The 26,862-nt window shown below is 44.8% G+C and overlaps 1 protein-coding gene across 1 annotated transcript in view; it reads right to left on the bottom strand.

The window, feature by feature from the left end:
* SYNPR (synaptoporin) overlaps window positions 1-21,991 on the bottom strand; it is a 109,614-nt gene extending 87,623 nt beyond the window's left edge. The window contains exons 1-2 of the mRNA XM_065687638.1: window positions 21,883-21,991; window positions 21,708-21,773 (exon numbers count right to left, since the gene is read on the bottom strand). Of these exons, the coding sequence (XP_065543710.1) occupies window positions 21,708-21,773; window positions 21,883-21,900 (84 nt within the window). The 5' untranslated portion in view covers window positions 21,901-21,991. The remainder of the gene's footprint in view (window positions 1-21,707; window positions 21,774-21,882) is intronic.
* Window positions 21,992-26,862: the final 4,871 nt, after the last annotated feature.

The raw sequence follows: 26,862 nt of genomic DNA, 5'->3' as shown, positions 1-26,862 counted from the left end.
AATAACAATAATAAAAAAAGACACAACACTCTAGCTATTAGAACAGACTGTCTTTATTAGTGGCATGTCACTGGGGAGGTATAGTCTTGCATGGGGAAATCAAGCAGTTTGCCTCAACAGGAAATAAACAGAGGACATTTTCGGTACAGAACAATGCATAAAGGTTAACATAATCAGGTATTCCTGCTGGCTCACTATGAATTCAGCGTTTAGCTTCTGAGAGTTCAACATGAGTGAAAAAAACATGTAATGAATGAGATGACAGGATGGCGTTTCATCTTGTGGCAGGAAAATTCCTCCAAAACGCAAAAGATGTCAGTGCAAATTGTAAGAGAAAATAAAAAAAAAGGTCTAGAAATACTGTAGAAGGACCCTGTGAAAAAGTAGCTCTAGGATAATGAGTGCCATCAAATCGATAAGGTTCACTTCTCTTTCTGTTTTTTATGCATACGCACACATAAAGTTACTACAAACATTCTGCTTTACTGGCATTTTAGTATTTGAAAAGGGATAAAGAAATAGTCATCTCTGCTGCATCTAGATGTGCAGATTCACTTCAACTCTCATCAGTTAAGAGTGGCTTGGAAAATCTTTAAGTTTCTCTGTTACAGATTGAAGAATAAAATACAAACCCTCTGTTAGCCCTTTTGTGAAGTCTGGTTTCAGCCAAAAAAATCCTTCTCACAAGTGATGGTCCAACACGTGTACATCTCTAGGCAATGATTGTGCTGGTAGCAGTGAAAATGGGGCTAGAGATGAATGCAAGGAAGGAAAACAGCCATTGAAAAACACAAGTATGGATGATTCCTTGGTGAAAAAAAATAATGCATAATGCAGAGGAGCCACTTTCTACCACAAACTAACTAAACTAAACTGGAACTAGGCGCTGTACACGTTAAACTGGCCCTTGCTGAAGGCTGTCTTCTGCTTAGAGATCAGCATTCCCACTCTGCAAATTCTGAGCATGTTCTCTGATAACCGTTGATGCATCCTCCCCCTTGCACCTCCCTCCTTGCTATGAAAGTGAATAAAATTGATATTTAGGATAGAAAACACAGTAAAAGACAATAAAACTTTCCATGCACTAACAACAGGCAGCAGCAAACTACAGGAGCATTAGGAAACCATGAGAGCCAACAGATTTCATGGTATGGGCTCTGATTGTGCCAGCTGCTCTACAATGCTGAGAATGACAAAGCTTTTCCAGAGGTGATGGTGTGGCAGAAACTCGGGCTCAGCAGCACAACCTGAACAACGATTACACAAACTACCACATGCCAGAAGAGTACAGGAAACACCTTCTGTGACTGAAGTGATTTCCTCAGTCACTGTAACACCACAAAATTGTAAAAGCCAAGCTTTGCAACCAAAACACTCTTACATATTCTCCTCAGCAGCAATGCCAATGCTTTAGCCAGCGGTTGCTATCTCTGGCAGAAAAGCTGATTCTCTGGTGATACTACTGCTACACCAAAAGATGCTACACCATCTCAAGATGTCCCTGGCTTGTGGACTTAGAGTCTCCAGGTGCTTATGGCACTTAAACCACTTGGTAGGCAAGTAAAACATCGTTAATCCTCACAGCAGTTAATTCAGTGTGGAACAAGCCCTGGACAGACCCACATCCACCACTGCAAGGACTCAGAATGGCTACCTCCTTCCACACTGGCATAAAATGTGCCAACACTGAATGTGCTGGGATGTTGAGCACAAAAACCATGCAATGAAGGGTTTGGATTTAATATTTTTGCCTTGTGGAGGGTTTTGTCATAAAATAATGCCTTCTTTGGGGGAAAAAATATCTAATTTTTACAGAACATGGTCCAACTAATAGAATTCATTCTTCTTTGGATTTACTCCTAAATAAAACCCAGCTTGGCATCTTTGTTGGTTGAAACAAAACCGAATCACAACCTGCCAGATGTGAGCTGTAATAATGGTGGATGGTTTTGAGCTTGTTTTTTCTCCCACCACCATGTATACGAGTTATGAAACACAGACTAAAAAGACTGAAAGAGAATTTCAGCATCTTTAATTAAAGCAAACAGAATGAACTAGAAGTCTGGAAAAATAACTTGTGACTAATATGCAGATTTTATCGGCTTGTGGATCGGAAGCCACAGTTTGCTGGAAGTTGTCTCCTTTCTGCTAATTTTCCTCAGATGAAAAAGGCACTTGTGTTCTCTCTCTAGCGCAATGATTTGCCTCCCTGCCTTTCGCTGCATATGTTCGAGTTTGCAGTTACTATTGATAGAATGAGAAAGAATTACAATTCTTAAGATTCTATGAAAATTCTGTTAAAGCCTAAATGCTGTAGAATTGCAATTATAATTGAGATATTCACACTCAGACATCATCCCTCGAACGTTCCCTTGCAAAATTCCTACCATAGATGGAATCTGATTTAAATAAAGGAACCAATGGGGCACAAGTTTAGACTATGGCCCCACTGGAGCCTGCGTACATGCATGAAAGCAATAAGACAGAAGTATTCAGGCTATTTTAGGCCAAATTTCCAGTAGGACACTTGAAAACTGCTAATTTGGAAGAGGATAAACACATGACTTTAGAGCAAGAAGAGAAATCTGCTCTGTGATCATTAGCTGAAACCTTGGGAGTATCCATGCGATTAGCAGAGGGAACTGACTGAGCAAGAGCCCCACAAGTGAAAGTTGCCCAAGCTCTACATAAGCCGTCATGTCAAGCATTTCTCGAACCCACCAGCCCCAGTGCTAAGGTATAGGAAACTGAAGTCATCAATCGTCATCTGCAAAGGGGACAAAGCCTGTATATCACACTCAAGATCACTCCTGTAGGATTGGGGCTTATAATGGCTCTCAACCAGTTCTCTGCAGGGGTCAAACCCTTGGTTCCTGCCACCCAAAATCACCCCAAAAAGGCAAAAATAAAAATAAAAATATCCACAAAACCTAAATACCTCAAACTGCCAAAGTGCCACAGCACTAATGCTGATGGACTTCAGACTGCATCTCACAGGCTCTATGACAGCAGCAGTAGATCTGGTCCCACAAACAGGAAGTATGTGCATCTAGCTATTGGAACGCCCTTGTTACACTCAATGACTATAACCATGAATTACACCTGAAAACAAAACTTCTATTTCCTAGGCTTTTTTTTCCTAAAGCACCATTGTATGGATATAGAATCATAGAGTAGCTAAGGTTGGGAAGGACCTTAAGATCATCTAGTTCCAACCCGCTGCCATGGTCATGCGAGGCTCTCTCCAGCCTGGCCTTGAACACTGCCAGGGATGGAGCATTTACCACTTCTCTGGGCAACCTGTTCCAGTGCCTCACCACCCTCACAGTAAAGAGCTTTGTCCTTATATCTGACCTGAACTTCCCCTGCTTAAATTCAAACTCATTACCCCTTGTCCTATATAGACACATTTACTAGCTCATGCAATCTCTGAGACAAAGTGACTAAACTATCATAATATGTATGGCTGGATAAGAAACATGATACTGTCACATGACCATGAATGAGAATATAACACAGAAAAATGTATCCCTAAGGAGTATGAAAACATGTTAACCCCTTGATGCTCTTCACAATCAACTATCAGCTACAGAAGGCATGCTGTAATACTCAAATCCCAAGTGTCAAAGACTAAAGACACAATACACAGCCATAATCAATTTTAATCACATAATTTCATCCGCAATCACCCTGTGAACAGGTCAGGAGCTGATCAGATCAATAAGTGAATTCCCATCAAGTGCAATGAGCTGCACATTTAGCAGGGTAAGTTATCCCTGCCTATGGATGCAGAAAAAGAGTTTATTTTCAGCATTATCAGGACAAGATAATTTTTTTAACTGGCTCAAGCTGCACATCGCAGCACTGCCAGCACACTGCTTCCCAAAGACTTGCTACAAAGGGCAAGGCTTTCAGAGTGGCTGCAGATAGCTTACATACCCACCGCAGTGGCCTTCATTATATTCAGTATTTGAAGCATAAAACATTCAACAACAGGATATTTTAACTCCTAAAACCAGTCAATTACATTTGCTGAATTGGACTGTGTGACTGAGTTGGTAAGCTCAGAGAAGGAATAAGAGTGACACAAAAGCCCTGTTTAAAATAGGTCACTTCTTTAGAGAATCCTGTAATTACACACTGCAAATGCATTTGCATGTTCAATGAGTAATACATGTTTCTCGTGATGAGAAAGCCTGGAAAAGCTTAATCAAAGCCTAGCTTATCAGCAAAGGCTAATTGGCTTCCATACTGCATCACCCAGCAGAATCTAGCATTAGTGCAAGCTCTGCCAACTATTAGTTGGCAGAAAATCCCAATTTATTTTGATAACAGAGGCCTTACCTCTGGGGGTTTCCATGGACACATAATCAGGTGATGCATCAGTGGCCCATCTCATGCCCTCCAGTCAGCATCACCCAGTTAATCAACTCGACAGCCAGGAAAGACAGGAACTGACCATGAAGCAAAGAGCAATTTGGGAAGGAAGAAAGGTACAAGGGTGATACATAATGAGTTGAAATCTTTTTGTTTCAGAAAGAGTGAAAAATAAAAACTAATTAATAAACCGCCATGAGTAACGCAATCCAAAAATGCAAAATAATGATGGACTGAAGTTTTCCCTACAGCGAGCTGTCATCTCAGTTTGTGAATTCTGAGGATGATTTTCCCAGCATTATGCAAAGAAATGGCCCTTTTCCCCTTTTATTTAGACTTTTTATTTTAGCTGCTGAGTCTTCTTTACACTGAGGTGGGGTTTGAAGGCAAGGAATGAACTTAACTCTTCTCTTCCTGCGTATGATCTGCCTGGGCAAAAACATGGTGATATTCTAGGGAAGCACATCTTGGTATTTCCAGTCTTGGATTTCTACTGGGACAACACATGACAACAAATGACAAAACGTAAAGAAAGTCAGACCTTATGGGAGGTGGGGGTTAAACACATCTTTTATAAACATGAATTTATTCAGCTATTTATCTGAAATAACCTTATATCTGCATCACAGCTTGATACTGTTATAATGAACCCAGTAGGAAATATCACAAGGCATCATTGGCTTGGTACAAGTCAGCAGCAAGGAGATAGAACCGCAATTTATTGCCATACTAAGCCTGGCATGCAGGGAATATTTTTGTCATTTCAATTTAGTGACTAATTCCAGAGTGAAGGATCGAGTCCTGCCAGGATCACCTGCAAGCATCTCATGGTTATTTGCCACCAGGCCACAGAAAAATGGTATCTTCTTGGAGTCTCTTACAGCTAACAAATAAGCGTATATTGTACAGTGCAAAGATAAATGCTCTGTAAGCATTATAGACTCATCAATATAGCACTTCACTGCTGAGAAGCTGAGCTCATTAGCACTGCCGCACTGGCAGCATCACATTAGGATCCAACCCATCCCCTCCACCTGGCACTGCCTGGTGTTGAGTAGGTCCACCAGCTCATCCAGAGCCAGCCAAGGTGTATCTGGATGGCACGTGGTGCATGCCTCACTAGCATTTGTCATTCAAATCCCCCAGCTACAAAACTCCAAGTTAAACACAAGCAAAACCGTCTAATTTTGTGCTTCAGAAGACCAACTAAGAGTCCCCTCAACCATTTCTAAATCCAAGTGCCAGACCTTGGCGATTAGGACCGCATGTTTCCTAGGTGATAAGCCTTTCATTTTTCTGGAAGACATTTGAAATAGAGCATAGGAAGATTAATCCTCCCTAGAGAAGGGAGAGTTCACTGGCTAATTTCTCTCGCATTTAGATGTAATAATTAGGCGTATTGATTCTTCTGCTTTGTTCCTTACCATTATAATGAAATAATAAAGACAACTTCAAGGAAATATTTGAAAGCCCATTTCACATTGTGTCTTCAAACGTGGACCACCTAACACTTATGTGCACACTCAAAAGGAGAAGCAAAGGCAGACTCTTGCCTTATTTATCTCTGTAATTCATCAGACATCAACTTCAGGCAGCAAAGTGCTGCCTCAGGCTCCACTCCATTTGCTGCCTATCATGACTATGAACAACACAAATGAGATCCATCTGCTGCAACCAGGACACACATTGCTGTGCTAAGCTCTCACAGCAGCTTGTTGTCAAGGGGGACTGGAGAGAGGCTGACCCCCTCCAAGGGTTATGAACAACCAAATGCAATATTTGTAATTCCCCTTGAAGAGCCTCATGGGATCCTTCCTGAAACTATTACACAAATGTTAGTTCTAGTTCAAATTTTAAGTTTAAGATTCATGGATGATAATACTGAAGAGTCTATGCTGAAAAGCACTCATGATGATCTTAAGGTCCTTTCCAACCCTAACTGTTCAAACAACAGCACAACCAAAGTTTTCAAATATAGGTATGAAATTACCAATGAAGGGCTCAATCTTTGCTCTGCATCCATAGTAGGAAACTGTATCCCCAAGAGGTAAGTGGTTTGGGGGCTCCCTCATAGTCCTCAGGGATGTGTGGCTTGGCTGAATGGATCAGGGCCTGAACTATATGCACTGTGCACATCTGCAGGGATATTCAGGGAGAGCCAAAATTCGACCAATTATTAGAAGGATGAATTAAGACATTAAACATGCAAAACGTTCTGAGAAAAGCCACTTAAATTGAAAAGGATTTTCTCATGTCTAATTCAACATTACTAATTTAGTAGTTGACAGGAGTTCTCTGATCTTTCCAGCGTGTCTCAGATTTAAATAATTTTGAGCAATTTTGTACTGAGTAGCCTTTAAAATATTAATCTTGTAAAAACACAGAGAAATGCATATGCATTTGAACACACGCTTGCTTCAAACGTACCATTACTGCCAGCGGATACAAAATCACAGTCTCCCAACTGCTGAGGCGCAAAGCGGATGACTGAAAAGGAAGCTAGCTCCCCCAAAAGCATGCAGATATGCTGTCCTAGGATATGACACCAGTGATGTCAGATGTGGATGAGAATTTAGGTCCAAAGTGAGAACCGATCTTTCCGGCAGTGAGACATTTACAGCAGAATGTGATCAGTGGAGTATCTTGACCCAAGAAGTGAAGTCACAGCCTCCTCCACCTTTTCTCTTGATGCAAAGCTCACTCAGACTCTCACGTCTGATGTAGCTCTGGCACAGTACTAGCTATTAACATTTAATAGGCGTCTCCTCTGTCTAGTGGTCACTCTGACAGCAGGGGACCAATGTTTACGACTGAATACTTCAAACAAATCTTAGATGTGGCTCCTTCTCAGGAGAAGGAAACATCTGAAGAATGTGTTTTTCTGATATTTGTTCTCCCTGAGCTGTGAAGGGTGGTTTCTGTATGACTCACATCCATGTTTTTCACTTGTGATATTTTTAAACACCAAGATCCAGCACTGATTAGAGTGCAAGAAGCGTGCCTTTCCTCCCGTTCTACCCTGAAGGGCCTTTCAGCCAGGTACTGGTGACACTAGGAACTGGGAATGCACCATCCCCAGGTTTACTATGGGGATAAAGAGCCTAAAAGAAATAGATTTGGGATTTATGAATGTCAGTCATATGGGAAAGCTAAAACCTGGCAGATTTATTGAAAAAGAAGAGCATAGGCCCATTTCCTATGAGAACAAAAGAAAAAAAAAATCACTTGGAATAAGGGCTCTTTTCTCTCCTCTCCACCCAAGAGGATCTTTACAGTCTAGATCAGAGCTAAATTAAAAAATGCAACTAATTAAATAATCCAAGGAGATATTCTCATGACAAATGGTCCAATGGAAACTGTTCACATGAATTTCCTCCTGCTGCACATCCCTTCTCAAATTGAACCAGCTCACATGAGGGCATCAAGGAGAAGTCCATGCCTGTCAAAGCCATCTTATAGGGACTGCACGCAGAGTGCCCAGGCCTCAAAGAGACAAAAGATGCAGGAAAGAAATACAACAAATAACAACAACAGAGTTTCGTTGCTTTGAAATTGCTCCCTGGAATGCAGCTTCTCTTTCAGCTTCAAGAAGGCTGAAGGGTTTCCTGCTAGATCAAGGCTCACCATGAAATCCTGCTGACTGGGCTAAAATGTCTTAAATATCAGGTGAATGTAAAGGATGTCTTTCTTTAAATACAGTTTAGTTCCTTTATAGCATCATTCAAGAGACATAAATGCCAGCTGCAAGCTCAGAGACAACTAGGTTTTCAGAGGAAAACCATGGGCAAGATTTTGCTCTGGGCAGAAGGATTCTGCTAATGGTTTTGCAAAACACTTTTTCCTGCAGGAGCCAGAAAGAAGAGGGAATCTGAGGCAGAACCACCCCACAAGCACTCAGAACAGCAGTAAAACCTGGAAACTTGAGAAAGGCTAAGAGAGGGGGTTCTGCCCAGCCGGGTGGAAAGAGGCTGTGGATGCCTTGTGCCTTGCTGGACGTACATAGAGGTGCATCAGGCTTCTCTGTACCACCAGTGTGGATAAACACGAGCTCATCACCAGAACACCTGAAGCAACTTGTTCTTTTAAACAAAATACCTGCAAAGGTCTTTAGATTTCACTAATGATTCAGATCAAAAGGGGAAACATTATCACAGAAACCCATTCAGTCTATGCAACAGGGAATACACTGTTTTCTTTGCAGTAACCCAGAACTGTACAAGACACAGAGTTTAAATACATTTCCATTCAGATAAGTTATCTCTTCCCCTCCCCACCAGCAGCTTTTAAAAGATGTGTCTTGAACTTGCAGCACTGGAGGGTTTTTTCTTCTCGGATTTTTAATTCACTGGCATCATAAAGACCTTTAGCAATTTACAGTGTGAAGAGCGCTTTCTCTTCAGATTGCCCTGCTCTGAGCCAGTTTGTACATTATGGTTACTTCATTACTTACATTGCAGTACGCAGGGGCAAACGAAGCAGCCACCCCTCTGCTGCAGATATGCCCCGGGGCTGGTACATCCCAGATGTTTCCACATCAGGCACGGAGGCTGGGCTGCCCCACTGCTGTACCCCAAATGCCCCTCTGCGGTGCCAAGCCAGACAACATACTGCTTACCCTCATGTTAGCTTGAGAACAGGGTAAATTCCAACTTACACAGGGGAGATGCAGGTTAGATATAAGGGAGAAATTCTTTACTGTGAGGGTGGCAAGGCACTGGAACAGGCTGCCCAAGGAAGTTGTGAATGCTCCATCCCTGGCGGTGTTCAAGGCCGCCTTGGACGGGGCTTGGAGCTCTTGTGGAAGGTGCTCCTGCCCATGGCAGGGACTTGGAACTGGATGAGTTTTAAGGCCCCTTCCAACCCAGACCATTCTGTGATTCTGTTTCTAAATCTGAGAAATACTGCAAAAGAAGCAGCCACATGATCAACCTACACTAATCGAGGTGTTGCAGTGAGCAAACCAACAAAATAAAGAAAACCCAAACCAACAAAACAAAAATGAAACAAAACTGTGGGAGACACCCAAATCCTGTTGATCTATGGAAGGAACATGAGGGGCCAGAATATATTTCTTCCTGCCCCTTGCCATGATGTTCTCAGCTATTTGTCCTCCTGCAAGTCAGATTCCTCAAATGAAGTCCATGCTCCTACAAGTGATTTTGGTGACAGTTTCATCAGGGGTTAAGAGTCACGAATTTCAGGTTTAGCAACCGTGACCAGCCAACATTCAAAACTTTCACCCTGTTAGTTACTGTCTAATGAAACGGCATCTTGGTCAGAAAATCACATGGATTTTCTTCACACACATTCAAAGCAGAAAGCTCCCACAGCTCGTTGCCTAACACCTGACCACTGTTTCTGCAAGATCTCTCTTTTCTCTGAGCCATTCCCATCCATACACACTACAAGCTGGCTTTAAACAAAGAGTACAGGTGGTGAAAAACAGATTAGACTGCAAGAAACTCACTTTCTTCTTTGAAGGCACCTGTGCTTTCTTAGTAACACGATAAGCTTATGAAATCCCAAGAGGCCAGTCTATAGGGAATACATGAGCGCTATACATGGCACATTGAATACGATTTCACTGCATACCACCATATGGAACAGAATCTCAGCGGCATCAAACGTTTACCTAAACTCCATTAATGTCTTCTCCAAGCCAATATTTATAGCATACACACCAGTAGCTGCTGTCAGAGTGTGTATAAATGTTAAACTGAACTGTTAAAGAAACATAATGACAGATGTAGAGATGCTGAAGAGTGCAATCTATTCTAATTTATGATAATTTATTTCCATCATCTGGAGCCCTATTCAGAAGAGAAAGCTGAATGCATCCCAAAGCGCATCACAGGGTGGAGTATAAAAATCCCCAGGAAAAAAATAATCATCTCTTTTAAACCAAGCAAGAGTACTTTTGTCCTAACACCCAGAACATGCTTAGCAATCTCTCTGTGCAGAAGAAATACAGATGTGGGGTACTCAAGCCCTACCTCCTGGCAGCCCAGTGACACACAGGTTTTATTGCCAGTTGGGAATAGCTGGAAACTGTTTGTCCCGTGAGAGATGTCTGATCATTGCTGAGTCACTACTTTGGGGGGAATAAGCTGCACAAAAAACCCCATTTATTAGCTCCATCAGAGCTCTTCAGCTGCATTAACAACCAACACTTCACCCATGGGTGCCAGCACTAATGAGCACATAAATAAAAAGACAGAAAACTATTTTTATAAAAGAGTGAGCCATGGGTGTATGCAGAAAGAGCTGTTCTAGTTAACTCCTCAGCGATAAAAGCTGTGTTGATTCACTTCCACCATGAGAAGCGAGCCCCATCATGGTCCTGTGCTGCTGCTGTTCTGCTGCAAAAACCATGATGAATGGGATGAGAAAAAGAAAAGGGGAATAAAGCAGTGACAGCACTTGGTCCTCACAGTGGGGAGTGCTGCGGGGCCGTGCAGGACTGCAGGCAAAGAGCCCATTTTCACAGTATCATCCTTCCCTGGGAAGAGCCGTAATGTGTGCACTGGCAGCGGAGGCAGGAGGCTTTGCAGTGTGGCACACCCAGCGTCCCCTGCATATGTCAGCCCACTGCGAAGCCAGCTCCTGCTGCCTGCCAGGGCCACGCAATCTGGACAGGCACAGATTTTGTGCTGGATCGGGTGCCCTCTCTGCAGAGCCGCCTGCCACGAGTGACAGGCTGCAAGGCAGCAGAGAGAACGTGCACAGCCCACGGAGACAACACAGCAAAACAAGGAGGCTTCATGAAGGCAGCTCAGTGATTCTCTGTGAAGTGGACTGCGCTGCCTCAGAAAAACTCCATGTTTGACCAAAATAAGGGACAGACAATATGCACAGGTTGCCCAGAGATGCTGTGGCTACCCCATGCCTGGCAGAGTTCAAGGCCAGGTTGGACGGGGCTTGGAGCAAGCTGTTCTATGGCAGGGGGTTGGAACTGGATGATCGTTAAGGTTCTTTCCACCCCAAACCATTCTGTGACTCCATGATCTCACCAGAATGCCAGTTTTCAATGGAAATTTCGATTGAAAATTATTTTTTCCCCAAGGAAATGAAATGCCTTTTCCCAAATCAAGCTCTACCAGTAACTTATTGATGCAGCAATCACAGATGCTTTCCTGACACCTAGGTACAGCTCAAATTGCAAAAGACAAATGCTCCACACACTCCTCAGTCACCTGTTCCAGGTTATTATACACAAGCACACGCACTTTAGCACCTTTCATTGCCATGAAAATACATCCTGCTCCCAGCTTGCTACTTCCTCTGAACATCATTGAAGACTATCTACCAACAGTGCAGGGGAAACTGTGTGTAACCGTGTCTTTATTTAAAGACTTTTCCACACATTTAGAAGTCAGCTGTTGTGGGGCTGCTTGGCTACATGCTGCTCGGTACCTACATTTTGCATGGCTGCATAGAAAACAACAATTAAATGCTATCAGACTGGGCACTCGGATGGGACTAATCGATAGCTGTGCCCAGTCAACACCACGCAGTATTGCTTAAGCTCTCTAAAGGATCAAACTTTATTAATCATTCAACTTGAAACTGAATTTGTTTAGCAATAAAATCTCAGCTCCTGGCTTCAGTCCTCTCAATGAGCAATTCCATCAAGCAGACTCTTCTTGCAGCGCCATTCACAGAAGTAGATCAAAAATAGGGAGAGAGTATGTTCAGAAAGCAGCTCTATTGAGCCATACTCATGAGTAATCTCCCTGTACACATCCATTTGGTCACCAGTTGGAAAAGTCAGCTTGCAATGTACTTGGCAGCGTTCAGCTTTTGCACTTTCATCCACACTCAAATGCATCCTTACATCTGCTTGCAAGATTAGAACAACTCACCGCTACGACTCAACAGCAGACACCGCATATATCAGCTCACTGAGATCAAAGGTGCACAGCAGCAAAGAATTTAATTAAAATGTTAACATTAAACAGGAAGGCATCCATTGTTTAATTTTTTGGCAGGCATGTTCCTTCAGACTGGGACCTCATTCCACCGCAGCCCGCTGACTGCCCTCGGAGGTGGCAATCAGGAGAGCTCTACTGGATTTATCGGCTGCTGGATTTGGCGGTGGGGGAATCCCACGCTTGCTTTGCTTTTCAAGCACAGTCTCTATAAAAGCACTTAGAGAAACTACTCAACTCCAAAGGATAATTATTGCAATATACTTATTCTGCAGTAATAAGCCAGTTTCCAGTATCAAACCTAGCTCCATTTGGTTGGAAATGATAGACACCCATCAGCATTTCCCCTCACAGTCCCAAAAGGGAGCTGTGACCTTTCCAAGTTCAATTGCTCCCAGCCACCACTCTCTCCGTATGAAGGCTATTCTAAATGGGGTAAAAAAAATGACGTACAGCAGTGGGGTTCTGTGCAACATAGACTCTGCATGAGGAGTAGTAGGGGTAAGGAACTAGATGGTTTTAAACTTGCATGTAGATGGGAGACTTCTCTTGTTTTACTTCAAGCATACCTCCGGCACACAGCCAGGGAGAAGATTGTTCTTCAAAAAGTTCAAGAAAGGATGAAGTTTGCTCATTAAATTGTAAGATATTTCCTAACATCCTGGGGTATTTTGACTTGGATGCTGAAGGAAGCCATAGGCCATAATATGACCCACATCAGGGAGGCTGAACAAAGAAGCCACTAGTCTCCTCAGCTTTTGGGAACCCAGCGAGGAAGATTTTGCTACTTCTACAGTACTATTTGGGGTGCCACAGAGGCTTTTCACCTAATATTAGGAAGGTCTGCAAATGCAGTGTCACACATGCACACAACAGTGCAAGTGCCAAAGGATTTGAGCCGAGGCATCACTTGAGAAATAACACAGGAGAGCAGAGAATTAACAACAGGGAAAGTGAAGCCTGAGGACAGACACAACAAACTTCTTTTTGAAATTCAAAGAGCTACTGAAGAGCTATTACTATAAATTACTTCCTGATGTATCTATGATCTTGCCAATGTTAGTTAGCAGTTCTTTCCTGGGCAGAATTTCACCCTCGATACTTCGGGTTCGTGAGCACTTCAGTCAGGCTGTATGTAGCAGGTCTGGTATTTCTCATGCAATAAAGATCAAGTTGACAGATTGAGAGTTTTGCAAGACAGTCAGACTTATTTCTGACAGTGGTGCTGGGACTATTCCCCTCTTATCTGATAATGTAGAACTCATTGATACCTTCCTGCTCTACAGTATTACTCCTGCTTCCTTAACACAGGGAAACAGGGGACTACAACATCCGTACAGATCTCAGAGCCAAGTATGCTTGTTGGGGTCTTCTTAACAAAGAGACATCCCCATTCCCCCAACAAAAGCTCCCTGTCTAGGGCATCATGGTCTCTGACCACTCTGAAAATACCCTTACTAACTTCAGCCTTGGCAATGGCACTGACAAACTGAGACACCTGCACCAGCACTTATCTGGGAACAGGAGCCCACAGACCTCCCCTCAACTTTTATCCCAAGCTCCAGGCTTGCAGCACTTGCTGCTCCCCACAGCATTAGCTCATCAGCTCCCACAGGCTCTGCCTCTAAAACAGTCTTCTCCCCAGATGGTAAGGCATTTTGGAAAAGGCACAGACAGAACAGCTCATTCAGAGAAACACGTTTGTCTATCCATTAAAACACCATAAAGAAGGGAAAGGTAAAACAAAGGGCAATGAGTATGTTACTGCAGCCTTTCCTGGCTGTTTCTCATGGATCATGCATGTACCCCACTGCTGAAAGACCAAAGTTGGCATTAGGTTTTGAGCTCTTTCTTCTTTCCTTTCCACACTGAAGACCATAACATTGCTTCCTGCCACATATGGCTGCTTATGTGGAAAACCCCCTCTCTTGAGGGGCCATGTCAGTCTAATCCTCTGCTGATTCTCCTCCCGCAGTAGCATTACGAAAATACTCAGCCCTGGCAGTAACCGCACTGTCTGATGCTGGATTCCCTGCCTGGGCTTCACACCTCACCACAGCCAGCTTTTGAGCCTGACTGACAGGAGTTCTCACCCCACCATGCATTTCAGTGTAGGCTGGAGCCCTTTGCAAATGTATGCAAATACTGCATGCAAAAATCCTCTGGGCTGTGCGCTCAGGAATGTGCCCACATCCACAATACTCGTTGTTTATATTAAAGGTTCTTAGAGAATACTTTCTTACTTGTGTGAATGCCATTACCAAACCCTTACAATGCCATAATTTGTATATATAGTTATAATTGTTGAAAATCCCATCATTTTATGCAATTTAAGCATTTCCTTAAGAATGGGGAGCAATATTAGATTTTCTGATGGAGTGAAGCATTCCGAACAGGAAAATACTGCTTCCAAAGAGAAACCCAAGAAGTCTCTACAATGGCCTGGAGATAAAACTGTGCAAATAAAACAAAGCAAAAGCTTACAGTTTGTCTATATTCAGTATTCTTTCGCTTTTGCCAAAAAGCAAGCTGTCACCTTAGCAACTATGCCACACTTTACAGTACATATGCCACTTTGAGCAAACACCTTAAAAGCAGCACCTCCACACTGTATGTTCCTTTCCATCATGTTCCTCACAGCACTTTGCAGAACCCCCCTGAGAGTAAAAACCATTAAGACCCCTTTGGGCAGTTGCCAGGCAGGACAGGCAGACAGAAGGCCAAGTGCTGTTTTCCACGCTGCGCCCCAGGACCAGAACACTACTTAACCACTTTTATTTGGTGCCGAAGAAGAAAGCTGTGCTTGCAGAGCTGAGGCCTCAGCACTTTGCCTTCCATTGCCAGCCCTGTGCAGAGCCCAGCATCACCTGCTTTCTGCCTCTCTCCTCCTACATCAAGAGGAGGTCTCTCCAGGGCAGAGTGGAGACTTCAGCCAGGGAGCAGGAGGTCTCCTGTCCCTTCATCCACATGTGTCGTGAATACAGCACGGTTTGGGTTGGGAGGGACCTTAAAGCTTATCCGGTTTGAACCCCCTGCCACGGGCAGGGACACCTTCCACTAGAGCAGCTTGCTGTGTCCAACCTGGCCTTGAACACTGCCAGGGATGGGGCAGCCACAGCTTCTTTGAGCAACCTGTGCCAGTGCCTCAGCACCCTCATAATGAACAAAAGGGTTTTAGCACAAGCACCTCGAATCCTGTCCTCCTCCAACTGCAATGACTGAATCCAGAGATGTCAACATGCAGGGCTTTTACCCGCGGCTCCGATTATGCAGATGCTGATTTACAGGAGTGATGACTGAAACATCTCCCTCATAAAAATTGGCAAGGAGACTTTAACTGTGTATTGTCTAATGTCAGAGCCCTCTATCTCCATGCATCTTCTTGCTAGTTTGAAAGTCAGATCATTTTTGTTCTTCCTTTCATAGAAACCTGGTTTGCATATATAATCAAATTTAGCATTAATGAGTCTCTCTCCTCATCTCTATTCCTACTGCTTCAAACAGCTACACTTGGATGACACCAGCCATCAAAAGTGCTTACCATGAGGAGGTTTAACCAGTTTAACCCTGGGATTTCCACAAGAGCAGTACATAACCCCAAAAGTCCTGCCTCCTGGAGCACTGTAGCTCAACCATATTCACTAAAATCCTATATAACTGTTTTATACCAGGTCCCCCTCTGGGCTGCTAGAGAATCAAGATTTAAATGAATCATTATGTGCCCTTTTAAAATCAACCTTTCTGTGATCACAACATGAGTTTAAGGGGAAAATGGTAGGTATTTTCCTGATGAAAGACGTCATTTATCTGCAATATGGTCAGGCATTGCTGACCTTTCCCATGCCTTCCTTGCCTGTACCAGCATTTGCACCATTGAACAGCAACATTTTGATGGGACACCGTTGTTCAGTTTCCAACAAGATCTGTACACAGATAAACACGCATGTGAGGAGCATGCAGAACAGCCAGTGCTCTGCAGTCTGCATAATACCATGGGATCACAAGACAGACTTTCTGCTCTTCCATTTGAGTTCTGGGTTTTCAGTCTTTAGGGCTTCCATTCATCTGCCACCCTGATCCAAAGGCGTATGGTTTATCAAAGCCAAAGCTTTCAGAATCACAAAACTTCCTGAAGTTGAGGCTTTATAACCACAGGGTAAAATACCACATAGGCATTGTTATCGCTGCTGCTGCCTTTATCCTAGTCCCTCTGACAGAGTGGCAAACGGCTTTCACATCTGGCTTTGACAAGACTACAAAAACTTTCCAGATCTTAGACATCAGGTTCCATTGTGTGCGATGGGGAATGGCAAAACCCACCTCCCACTTCTTCCTAATAAAAATACTTGTCCAAGAGAGTTCCCTGCCTGCAGGTTACTGATGCCCCAATATGTGTTTGTAAGTTGTAGGTGCAACGACAAGGGCTGGCAAAGCCAATACAGAGGACTCAGGTCTCTTGATGCTCACATCCCCTTGTTTCACTGAGGCAGTTTTCATCTGTAGAGAGCCACAGTGTATTTTGCATGCATTATGCTAAGCTGCCTATAAGAAATCATCCAATTACTGACAGCTTACAGAGAAGCGTTAGTTACATGGTAATTACCTTTCTAATATTAAAATACCGTAGAAATGGATTTACATTTTTTGATTAAGTGGCACGTGTTTCACTGACCTGACACTACACATGCAAGATCCTGGAGGTAGGAAGCAGCACCAGGTTTTGAAGAACAGATACATACCTATATCCCAAGGCAGACATAAAAAAAAAGACAACAGTACAGTTTTCACATGTGTTTATGTGCCTTACACATCAGGAAGAATAGACCTAACACCAAATGCAGCATCTGATCCTGGCATTGCATAAGCCACTTCAGCAAGCAGGAAGAACTATCCTTTTTATTAAGGCTTTTCTTGCAATACAAGGGTAGAGAAGATCAAACACTCAACTCTTCCAAGCCCTGCATCCATATGGAGCATGAAGCTCTAGCAAGGTTACCCTGCTCCGTCACCTGAAGTCTCTGCCCATGTCAAAGTAGACAGCAGCCTTCTGGTTAAGCAAAAGCCAGACACACACAAGCAAATATGACGAAGAGTCTCAAGCAACTATAAAAATATCTCAGGCCCATAATACACTATACAGAGCAAACTACTAATCACACGTGCCTCGTGCAAGCATTACCTTCTTAATTTTCCCCCCACACTTATTTTCAGCATCTCAAGTTATTTAAGCTTTTCTAGGACACACTTGAAAGCATGCAGCTACTTATGTCCATTCATATGCATGCAAATATAATCCAACAAACATGCTCCATGTCCAGATGAGCAATCAGCATTAGGACAAAAGACAAGACTTGTTATCAGTCTTTCAAGACTGATTCCCTTTGCCTTCCAAACATACATCTGTTTGCAAGGAGGGGGGTGCTAACCCTTTCAGAATCTATATAATTAAAGCAAGCTTGACTGTCACATATACACAGAATCTATACAACCGAAGCAGCAGCCTGGCCTTTTTCCTAGCTCATCAGGCAAACAATCACCTCATGCAAGCAAGGAAGCAAAGCAAGGTTAGCTTGGTCCATGTACACACACATTTCCAAATCACTTTGCAATTCCTTTCTCCAGTTTGCCACCAAAAATGAGTGGCGGGTTGCTGCCCAAGTGCCCTGCACTGCTTTGGACATCTTTGGCGCATCCCATGAAGATGCTCGACAGCAGTGAATATATTGAGTCATGCAAGGCCTGGAATGTATTTTTCTGCACAGAGATAAGACTTATAACAACTCTTCAGACACATTTGGGTTCACTGAGCATCCTAATGTCCACATCCAAGTCATCTGATCAAGAACAGCCCCAGTCTCCACAAGATTTGTCCTACAGCATAAACAACTCACCTCTGCCCCGATACAAGCAGCACTGGCTTAAGACAGAGCTACTTTTACGGTCTTTGTGCCCAAAACACCCCTTCTGTTGTGCCTAGACAGGGCTGCAAGCTGGCAGAGCAGGGAGCAACTGTAAAACAACCACCAGCAGACAGTCAGCAAGGCAATCATAACACCTCCCAGCTTGCAAACTGGTGGAGTTCCTGCATCTGTGTTAGTTACAAAGGAAAGACGTGATGGACATCATTGCAGCTCCCATTGTTTTACATTGAAATGTGACAGCTTGCTTTGCAGGAGGGAAGTTGGTTGTGGCAAAGCACTGCAAGAAAGTAGGAGAAGTAATTACAAGCCTCAGCCTAGTGACACGAAGCTGCTATTTTCAGACAAATATTTGGATAAAATGATACATGAAGTAGCTCATACATCACTGGAATGGGCAGAGCCCTGCATTTTGGCTTAATCCCTCTCCAAAGGGAGCTCTTTGGCTCCAAAGAGGCAATGAGCGCAGAAACTTGCTTGTCTTGATCACTGTTTGTGAACCCCAATAAAAGTAATCTAAATACATCCAGAGATTCACAGAAATTAATCCAGGGAAATGAATAAACACTCTTTCATCTTTCCTTATTCATTATTGTCAGGTGTGCATGTAGGAGAGCCTCTTTTCAACTGAAGTTGTAATAGTGTTTGTGACATTGCAACTGGTCGTAGTGCCACAACAGATTACCATGAGAAATAAGCTTCGGAAGGACACCCTCTTCTCATGCAAAGATCTGTGGAGTAACAGCCAAGGCAATGAAGAAAAGCAAGAACAAATACAGTTTTAAACAGCTTTTCCCTGCCCCTGGTACATGCCATGAAGCAAGAGCTGACTCTAAGCTGGAAAAATAGCAGGGTCTATCTTGCACAGCTGTGCGTGCAGTTTTCCAAGCCCAGATCTGTGATCCACGTATTCCAAGTACACAGTCTATTACCAAGGTAGAGTTCAAAAATTGCAACTCTTGCTTAATTGCTATCAGATACTTTTTCTTTCTTCTTTTTCTCCTTCTTTCTTTTAACCTTTCCTGGGCCTGAGCCAATGTTGTCTCTTAATGGATTCTAAATGCAATTCCTTGGCTGAAAATAAGAGTGCAACGTACATAGGAAATACCAATGAAAACCTATCACAGTGCTGTGAATATTGAGAAGAATCAGTCTTAGCATCTTCTCTCAGGGTGTTAGGTGACAGTCAAAGCAGAAGACCGAAAAAGGTCATATAAAGTCCCTGCTCCTTAAGACAATGATCCATGCCTGAGCCAGACTTCAGGCAAACTGGAATTTTCCCATCTATAGATTAATTCTGCAATGGATGCATTTTCCCACCTGAGAAACCTGCTGCCACTTCAGTTTACTTCAGACTTGCAAACATTTGCACTCATTAATGCACAGATTCCATCAGCACCATAATACAAGAGGTTTACGAATAAAGGCATGCTGACCCCTAAGCCACCATGGGCCTATAGAAATTGCCCAACAGATAAGAATGCAGATTCGGGGCTGGAACAGCTGAGGACATGTTTGGTGTACACCATCTCCACACCACCAACCACTCTGAGGAGCCCCCATGCCTCTGCTCTCTATGCTGCAACACCATAAGCCTCCCTCCAAGCACGAGAGCCACCCAACACCCTGAATCACAGCATCACCAGCTGGGCTATGAACTTTATTTCTTTGCAGATGCAATCTAGGACTCAAGTGGGAGGTGTTAGGAAGTGTAATCTGACTGTACTGATCAGGCACACCGTGGCTGCAAGGCTGACGGGGGAATATGGAAGTGGATGCAGAATCAGCTGGAGCATGTGGCCTTTTAAAGTTGAAAATGATAATTAGGGGGATAAAAGGGGCCTGAGGGAGAGATGGGCACTTAGCTGAAATGAGATGGTAAAGAGAGGTGGGTAGCAGTTGGTAGGCATGGTAAGAGAAGGAAGATGAAAGCAACAAGATGAAGTGAATAGAGCTGGAATATGGGTGATTCAAAAAGCCTTTCAAGAATATAAAAAAACAAAACCAAACAGCAAAACCCCAAGTCTTCCACACATTATAACATGCTTAATTCTACTTAGACATAGATGTCAAAGGGGGGAAAAGTAATTTCTCAGACCATCTTTAATGTTAACACACTTTGCACCCTTCTCTTGCATTCCCTTATGGCCAAGAACTGGTACATCCCAGCCATGGCAGCAGAGCTGTTTACACACAGCCGCGTATGTGTTCATATGTACACAAACAGGCAACGTGCAGATAGAGCAGCCAGAAGAGCTCTACGTGTGGCTTTCAACCATGACAACAGCAGCTTTTGTATTCGGCCATTGGAAGAAGTTACAGACGTAGGAAACTGTCAAGAGAGGAGTTCCCACTTGCTGTCCTGAGGATGTCAACACGCCACAGCGAACAGTTTCTTCAAGGGCACAACCTACACCCCCTCCCCCAAAGCCCTTCCTGGAGGAGCTCGCTTCCCATACGCCACTGGACACAGAGCAGATAGTCAAAAGACCACTCTCCCAGCACCGGTTTGTCATAGGAATAGCTTTGCTCCCAATTCTTTTGCTCCGCAGCAAGTGATGCAGAGTGGCTGAAACACCCTTGGACCAGTGTCTAACGCTCAACCAAGCTCAACCCCTGGATGTCCTGACTTCTCTTTGAGACAGCAGCAGCAGCACCAGGTGGCATTGGGGAGCTCTGGGTGAGGAACACAAGGTACCTTGTTCATGCTCTGCATGCAGGTCAGCCTCTGTGGGGCCACCTCATCACAAGCCTGTGGCACCACCACATCTTCATCACCCAGCTCCACCAGACCTGGTGCTTCGAGGTGCCCGGCAGTGAAGAGGAGCTGCTGAACATGGGCAGAGATGGGGTCTGGTGTTAGCTGTTGCCCCCAGCACACCAACCCAGCCCCTTGCAGCAGGTGGAATGTGAATAAACGCACCCACACAGGGACTCAACCCCCAAAATACATGGCTTACATAATTCCCTAGCCAGCCGGCGTTAGGGAATGTGATTAATCCTCCATGACATGTTCTGAACTTTCCGTTCAGAGAAGCTCTCTCCTCCCTCAGACCTACTGGCGATGAATGTCATTTGACCTGCAGACTTCACTACGAATGAGCATCAGAGCAACAAACAGTGACATTGCTCCGCAAACCAATTATCTGCCTCTTTCGCGGCTCGGCCCAGAGACAAGTTTGCTAAATGCATAATGAGGATTATTCCCCCCCTCAACCTCCCCGTTTAAAAGAGAATAAATTGTTTATATCCAGCACAAAGATGGAAGGGGGGGGACGGACGGGGACGGACACACACAAACACGGCACCCAACCGACCCGGCTACATCCCTGGAGGATGTGAGCCCTCAAACCGAGCCCCCAGCCCCAATCCAGACCTTGTCCCACCTGTTCCGCGGGGCGCACTTCGGGGGTACCCCCCCCCTCCCAAACCCACCTGCGGCCGAATCGCTTCGCGACCCCAATCCCCCCCCCCCGGGACTCACCCACTCGAGCACCCTGAGGAAGGCCAGCGGCTCCTTCACCACGCGGAAAGTGCCCGCGGAGGCTAGCTGCGGGCAGAGACAGCGAGTCAGCATCGCGCCCGCTGCCCGCTCCGCGCACCCCCCGCTCCATCCCGGCCGTTTCCCCCCCGCATCCCGCCCGCGGGGCTCCGCGCACCTGGTCCACCGCCTCCATGGCGCCGCAGCCCCGCGGAGCCTTGCGGAGCCGAGCGGAGCGGAGCCGCCCCCGAGCACGCCGGGCGGAGCAGCCAGGCGGGGCCCCGCACACCCCGCACCGCCCCGCACCGCGCCCGCCGCTTCTTAAACCGGCATTAATCTGGGGTTAAATGATGGTTTTATTCCGGGGCAGGAAGGAAAAGGAAAGGGAAAAACAAGATGAAAATAACCCGGCTCCTGCATCGCCTGCGAAGGAACCGCTAACGTCTTCTTGGCAGCAGCAGCGATGGGGATGGCACCACGTTGCGTCCTGTCCTTCGTGCCCCTCTCGCCCTCCCCGGGGTCGGCGGCAGCAGGGCGCAACTCGGCTTCACTGATCTCAGAGCACTCCCTCCTCTTGTTTCTGTAACATTTGCTTGACAGCAGAACCTTTTCTGCCTCGCTGTTGTTTTGGCCTTTTTTCCCCAGCATAGCCTTAATAATTTTAACACATCCCGGGTGGCACAGCCTAGCTGGAGCAGCAGCTCCCCGTGTTCATCCGCACTTGTGCTGCCTTAGCTTGTTGACAGCATTTCCAGATCCTCATGGCATTCAAGCATCACCATGAGGATTTTGCGATGAAGCCAGGTCCTGCCCCGGCAAAGTGCAGAGGGCACAAACCCGTCACCCTGTGTAACTGCACACATCCAGCAACCGGATTCAGTCTGCAGCTCTGCAGACACTCAGATGTTCAAGTGAACTGCCACCCTGACAACCAGCTGTGCCACCAGCAGGACACCAGTGCTCAAATAGGATTTGGAACCTAAGTAGGTCAGAGACTACAGTATCTGCCTAAAAAGATACCTGAAGCTTTTATGCCCTGTAAGGAACCAGTCATCTGCAAAAGTTTAATAAGGCGCTGCTCAGACTGAAGCTCTGTTTAAAAAAAATCAATAGTACCTAAATGTCTTCTTAAGCAAGATGGGGGGGGGGGGGGGGGGGAAGTGAGTTAATTTGGGAAGTTTTAACTGGAATTTGAGGCAGGGAATTTTGTGTCAAAGTCATAGATTTGCAGCAGATGAAGTCTGTAGTAGCAATAGGAAAGGTCCAGGTGTATTTTTATAAAATAAATTTTAACCCCACCAAAGCCAGCTTTGAGCTCAGCATTGAAAACACATTGTATTTTTTTCAAGAAAAAAAATGTTGTGTTTCGTGCCCTTTTTCTGCCCTAGGAGAGAAAAAAAGTGTGTGTGTTGGGAGGGGGGATGGACAAAACCGGAGACCTTTTCCTTACAAAGTGTTACCAAGCAAGCTCTAGGAAATACAAAACTTCTCAGCAATTCTAGCAGCTGCCTGCTGGTGGCAACGGGAGGCTGGGCCCTTCACAGAGGCACAGGGACAAAGCTTTTCCTAGGCTCCAGAAGGGGAGAGCGGGCAGGGACACAAACATCCCTCTGACTTCCAGCCAGAACGTCTCCACCGGTGCAGATGGTACAGAGCCAGGTCAGTGCGAGCCTTCAGCGCTCACACCTGAGGAAGAGATTAGCTCAGCTCCCAAGAGGAGCAAGGTAACTGTGCTCCCTCCTGCAGAGATTCCAGCTCTGGTATCCGACCTCAGCTCTAATTTGTGCCAGCACAAGAACTACTAAAGCTTTCAGCCACGGGAAGTTTCATTGCTTGTGGTTTGCTGTAACTCTCGTGCTGTTTTCTTTAACAGGTTTCTTTCATGGAGAGGCTCGCAGCTGTGGATGTACTGAAGGAGTTTAAAAACCTCCAGAGATCAAGAAAATAATGAAATATTCAATAAAGGCATAACTGAGCAGCCGGCTGAGGAGAGGGGGAGATTTTTTTTCCCTTAATTTTATTAATAGTATATTTTGGGAAAAATATGCCAAATCCCCATTAATTGCCATGGAGAACTGGAAGCCTAATTCACTAACCCCTAATTCACTAACCCCGTAGTAATTACCTTTCATTATAACATTATAGATTTGTAGTAGCACTTGAACTTCAGTATTCATGACTTGTCAAAGACAACAATATTTGCTTTTGGTTTTCTAAGTCCTTCACCACTGGTAGGTTGGGCCCTCTAAAAGCCTGGGATGGTTTCCCCACTGCTCCCTAGCTTGCAGCAGTGACCAGAGATCCCTCATGCTGCGTTTTCCATTCCCTTTCTACCATTCCAGCTGCGTTTCGGCTTGGTGCTCTTCAGGGCCCAGCCATCCCCACCTCAGCTCCCTCTTTGGCTGGAAATCTTTCCAGGACCATGACAGCAACCCGATTTTATAGTCAGTTCCTCTTCTAGCCATTATTAAGTCTTCCAGATGTCTATTAGCATTTGCACTTCAATATGGCAGAGTGTCTCTCTTTGGCTTTCACAGTTGCTCTCTTTATACATGGTCCTAGTTAGCTCAGAAGCAAGAGCTAACTCTTTCCCACTGCTCAAGTTTCAAAACCTTGCTCTGCAAATGACAGGAAAGATCCACACTTCTTTTGATACCACATAATAAAACACAGTCTGAAATGTATGTTCAAACAAGCGGAGGTATGTCTGCCACTACTGGAGGTACTACAAGAAGCTATATATCAAGATACTAAATTATAGTCACTGTTCTCACACCTGGATGACTGTTTCGGACATGCATGAATCAAAACCCACCATACAGGTACAGTTACAAATCGCTGCGATGAATGAAAAATAGCCTGGAGAGACCTGAGGTGTTTCACAGGGACACCCAGTGTGCTCCCTAAAGACAGGAGCCTCCTGCCCTTTCCTTTCCATGGAGAGAGCTCACCGGTGCCATAAGGGAAGCAGCAATGCCAGTCCCTCACAGGACATTATCGATTAAGTGCTCTTCCCTCTTCAGGGAAATCAGTTTAATTGGCACAAATCCTGATAGAATAATTGTAAAAGCTGAAGTCCTCATTTCAGGATTAGCATCTTGTCCAGCTACAAGCAGTGATTTCTTTCCTGTCTCTAGGAAGCACATACCCTGCTTTTTCATTTGGGTACAGAAGGTGGGAAGCTTCCCTAATTAACGGCAAATACAAGAACTGCATCTGTTGGATGTTACAGATCAGTAGGAAAAGCATCAAGAGGTGCCTACCTTTCACTCTTGCCTTGGAAAGGTTTTCTTTCAGAGCTCTACCAAAAGAATCATGTTAGACTTCTAACTTGCCTGAACCTGCATTTTGGCAAATAGATTCCTGTGTCCTCCAAGTACCAGGACAACTAAATTCAGCCTTTTGCTCCACACTCATGGACTGCAGCCCACACTGTGCTTGAAAGCCGCAGATCAATGCAAGCAGCAGATCAGTGCAAGCACGGCTGTGCCAGCACATGGCTCAGGCTCAAATTGTCCCTGTGGGAATGGAGAAATGGGCATTGCAAGGAGACACTGACTTCAGGGATGGGGGTGATGCTGCAGAGCCATACCAACCTTGAGGGACTGAAAGAGGACAGCAGGGATTTGTCTTTGCTTGGGACATCTTTTGTTTAAATCTTACTTCCATCTGCTAATGGGGAAATAGTAAGGAACGATCTCTCATTCTGCCAGACTGGACATTAAATGTAAGCCAGATATACTTACAGGTATAGGCATGCAACTCAATACAAAGTAAATAGCTGAAAATGCGTCTCTTCTTGCTTGGGGCAGAGCACAGAGCCTATGACCCATGGGTCGTTTGGGCTGCAGCAGGGAGGACCAGACGGTGGGAACACCTGGTCTGAAGCAAGATTAAGGCAACTGGTGATAGCACCAGTGCTATTTCTTTTGTGAGCCATTGGGTGTGGAAATTAGGTCTCGCACACGCGCTAGAAGGACCATATGGTGCTTACCACACCAGATTTCCCAGCTCCAGCCAGGCCTCAGTCTCACACTCTACCTGTCACTCTTCTCAAGATCCACACTGTCGAGGGTCATTTCATCCTCTCGGGGTCTCCATCAAATTAGCTTGCAATACATTATCCCCAGAAAGGGAAAGCTCAGTGCCATCTCTTGGCTTTCTGTTGTTTTTAAAGCCACCAGTCATTTTGATTAGGTTATAATATTTTTCCCCAGGGCTTTCCCCACGAAGCTTTCGCCTTTTCCTGGTGCAGGGGAGTCCACTCTCCCATCCTAATGCCAACTGCCAGTCATTTCATGGCTTGGCTTCATTTGTTTCATGTCTTCACTCTAAAACTTAATAACAGATAAGCAACAAAATATGAGGCCTTGGGAGAGCCAGGAATTGCCTTCCATGTGAGCAGGCACCACATGTGGGGTCTGTGGGAAGGACCAGTCTCTATCCCTGCTCCACGTTTTCCAGCACCCACAAGCCTCCCACACCTTGTTCTGGTTTCAAGTTCTAGCTTTGCAACCCTGCCTATAAATAATCTTTAATAAATCTAATTTCCTAAGGAAACTCATTTCCCAATTTTCCTTTTGTCAGGAGGATAGTGACATCAATACATCAATCCCCTCTCACTACGTGTTAAAGTCACTAAACAACGAATGTCACAGTACTGCACCATATCCCACCCTCAGAAGCTGACAAAAGTCTGTATATAGAAACCCACGTGTGCTTGTCTCAGAGGAAAATAGCTTGGGAAAAAAAATGCTTATCCCAATATGTTGCCAGATAGATAATAAAAAGTCTTCAGGATTCAAATCAGCAGAGCACCGAGGCCATTGCTCGCTATTAAGCTGAAGGTACAAAAGCATTTTTTAGAAGGGCTTTGCTGAATCAGCATTTGTTTTTCTAGCAACATGCACAATTTCTTTAAGCAGGGTTATTTGCAGAGTATGGTATGAAAATAATTATGGAGCACTTTCTAAAGGTTCAGTGATTAAGGCAAGCAGCCAGCTGTTTGGCTGCACAGCTGATGGTGACCAAAAAGTATCATGTCTACAAGTCAATCTATCTATCCAGTCCCTGAGGGAATCCGCAGTTCTAGAGATTATCTGTCACAAAACAGATGACAGGAATGCACCCGTAGAAGGTACACGACCCATGTGGCAGA

The sequence above is a fragment of the Lathamus discolor genome, chromosome 7, assembly GCF_037157495.1.
Source record: "Lathamus discolor isolate bLatDis1 chromosome 7, bLatDis1.hap1, whole genome shotgun sequence".
Taxonomy (NCBI): Eukaryota; Metazoa; Chordata; class Aves; order Psittaciformes; family Psittacidae; genus Lathamus; species Lathamus discolor.
This window is presented reverse-complemented; position numbering and strand designations above follow the sequence as displayed.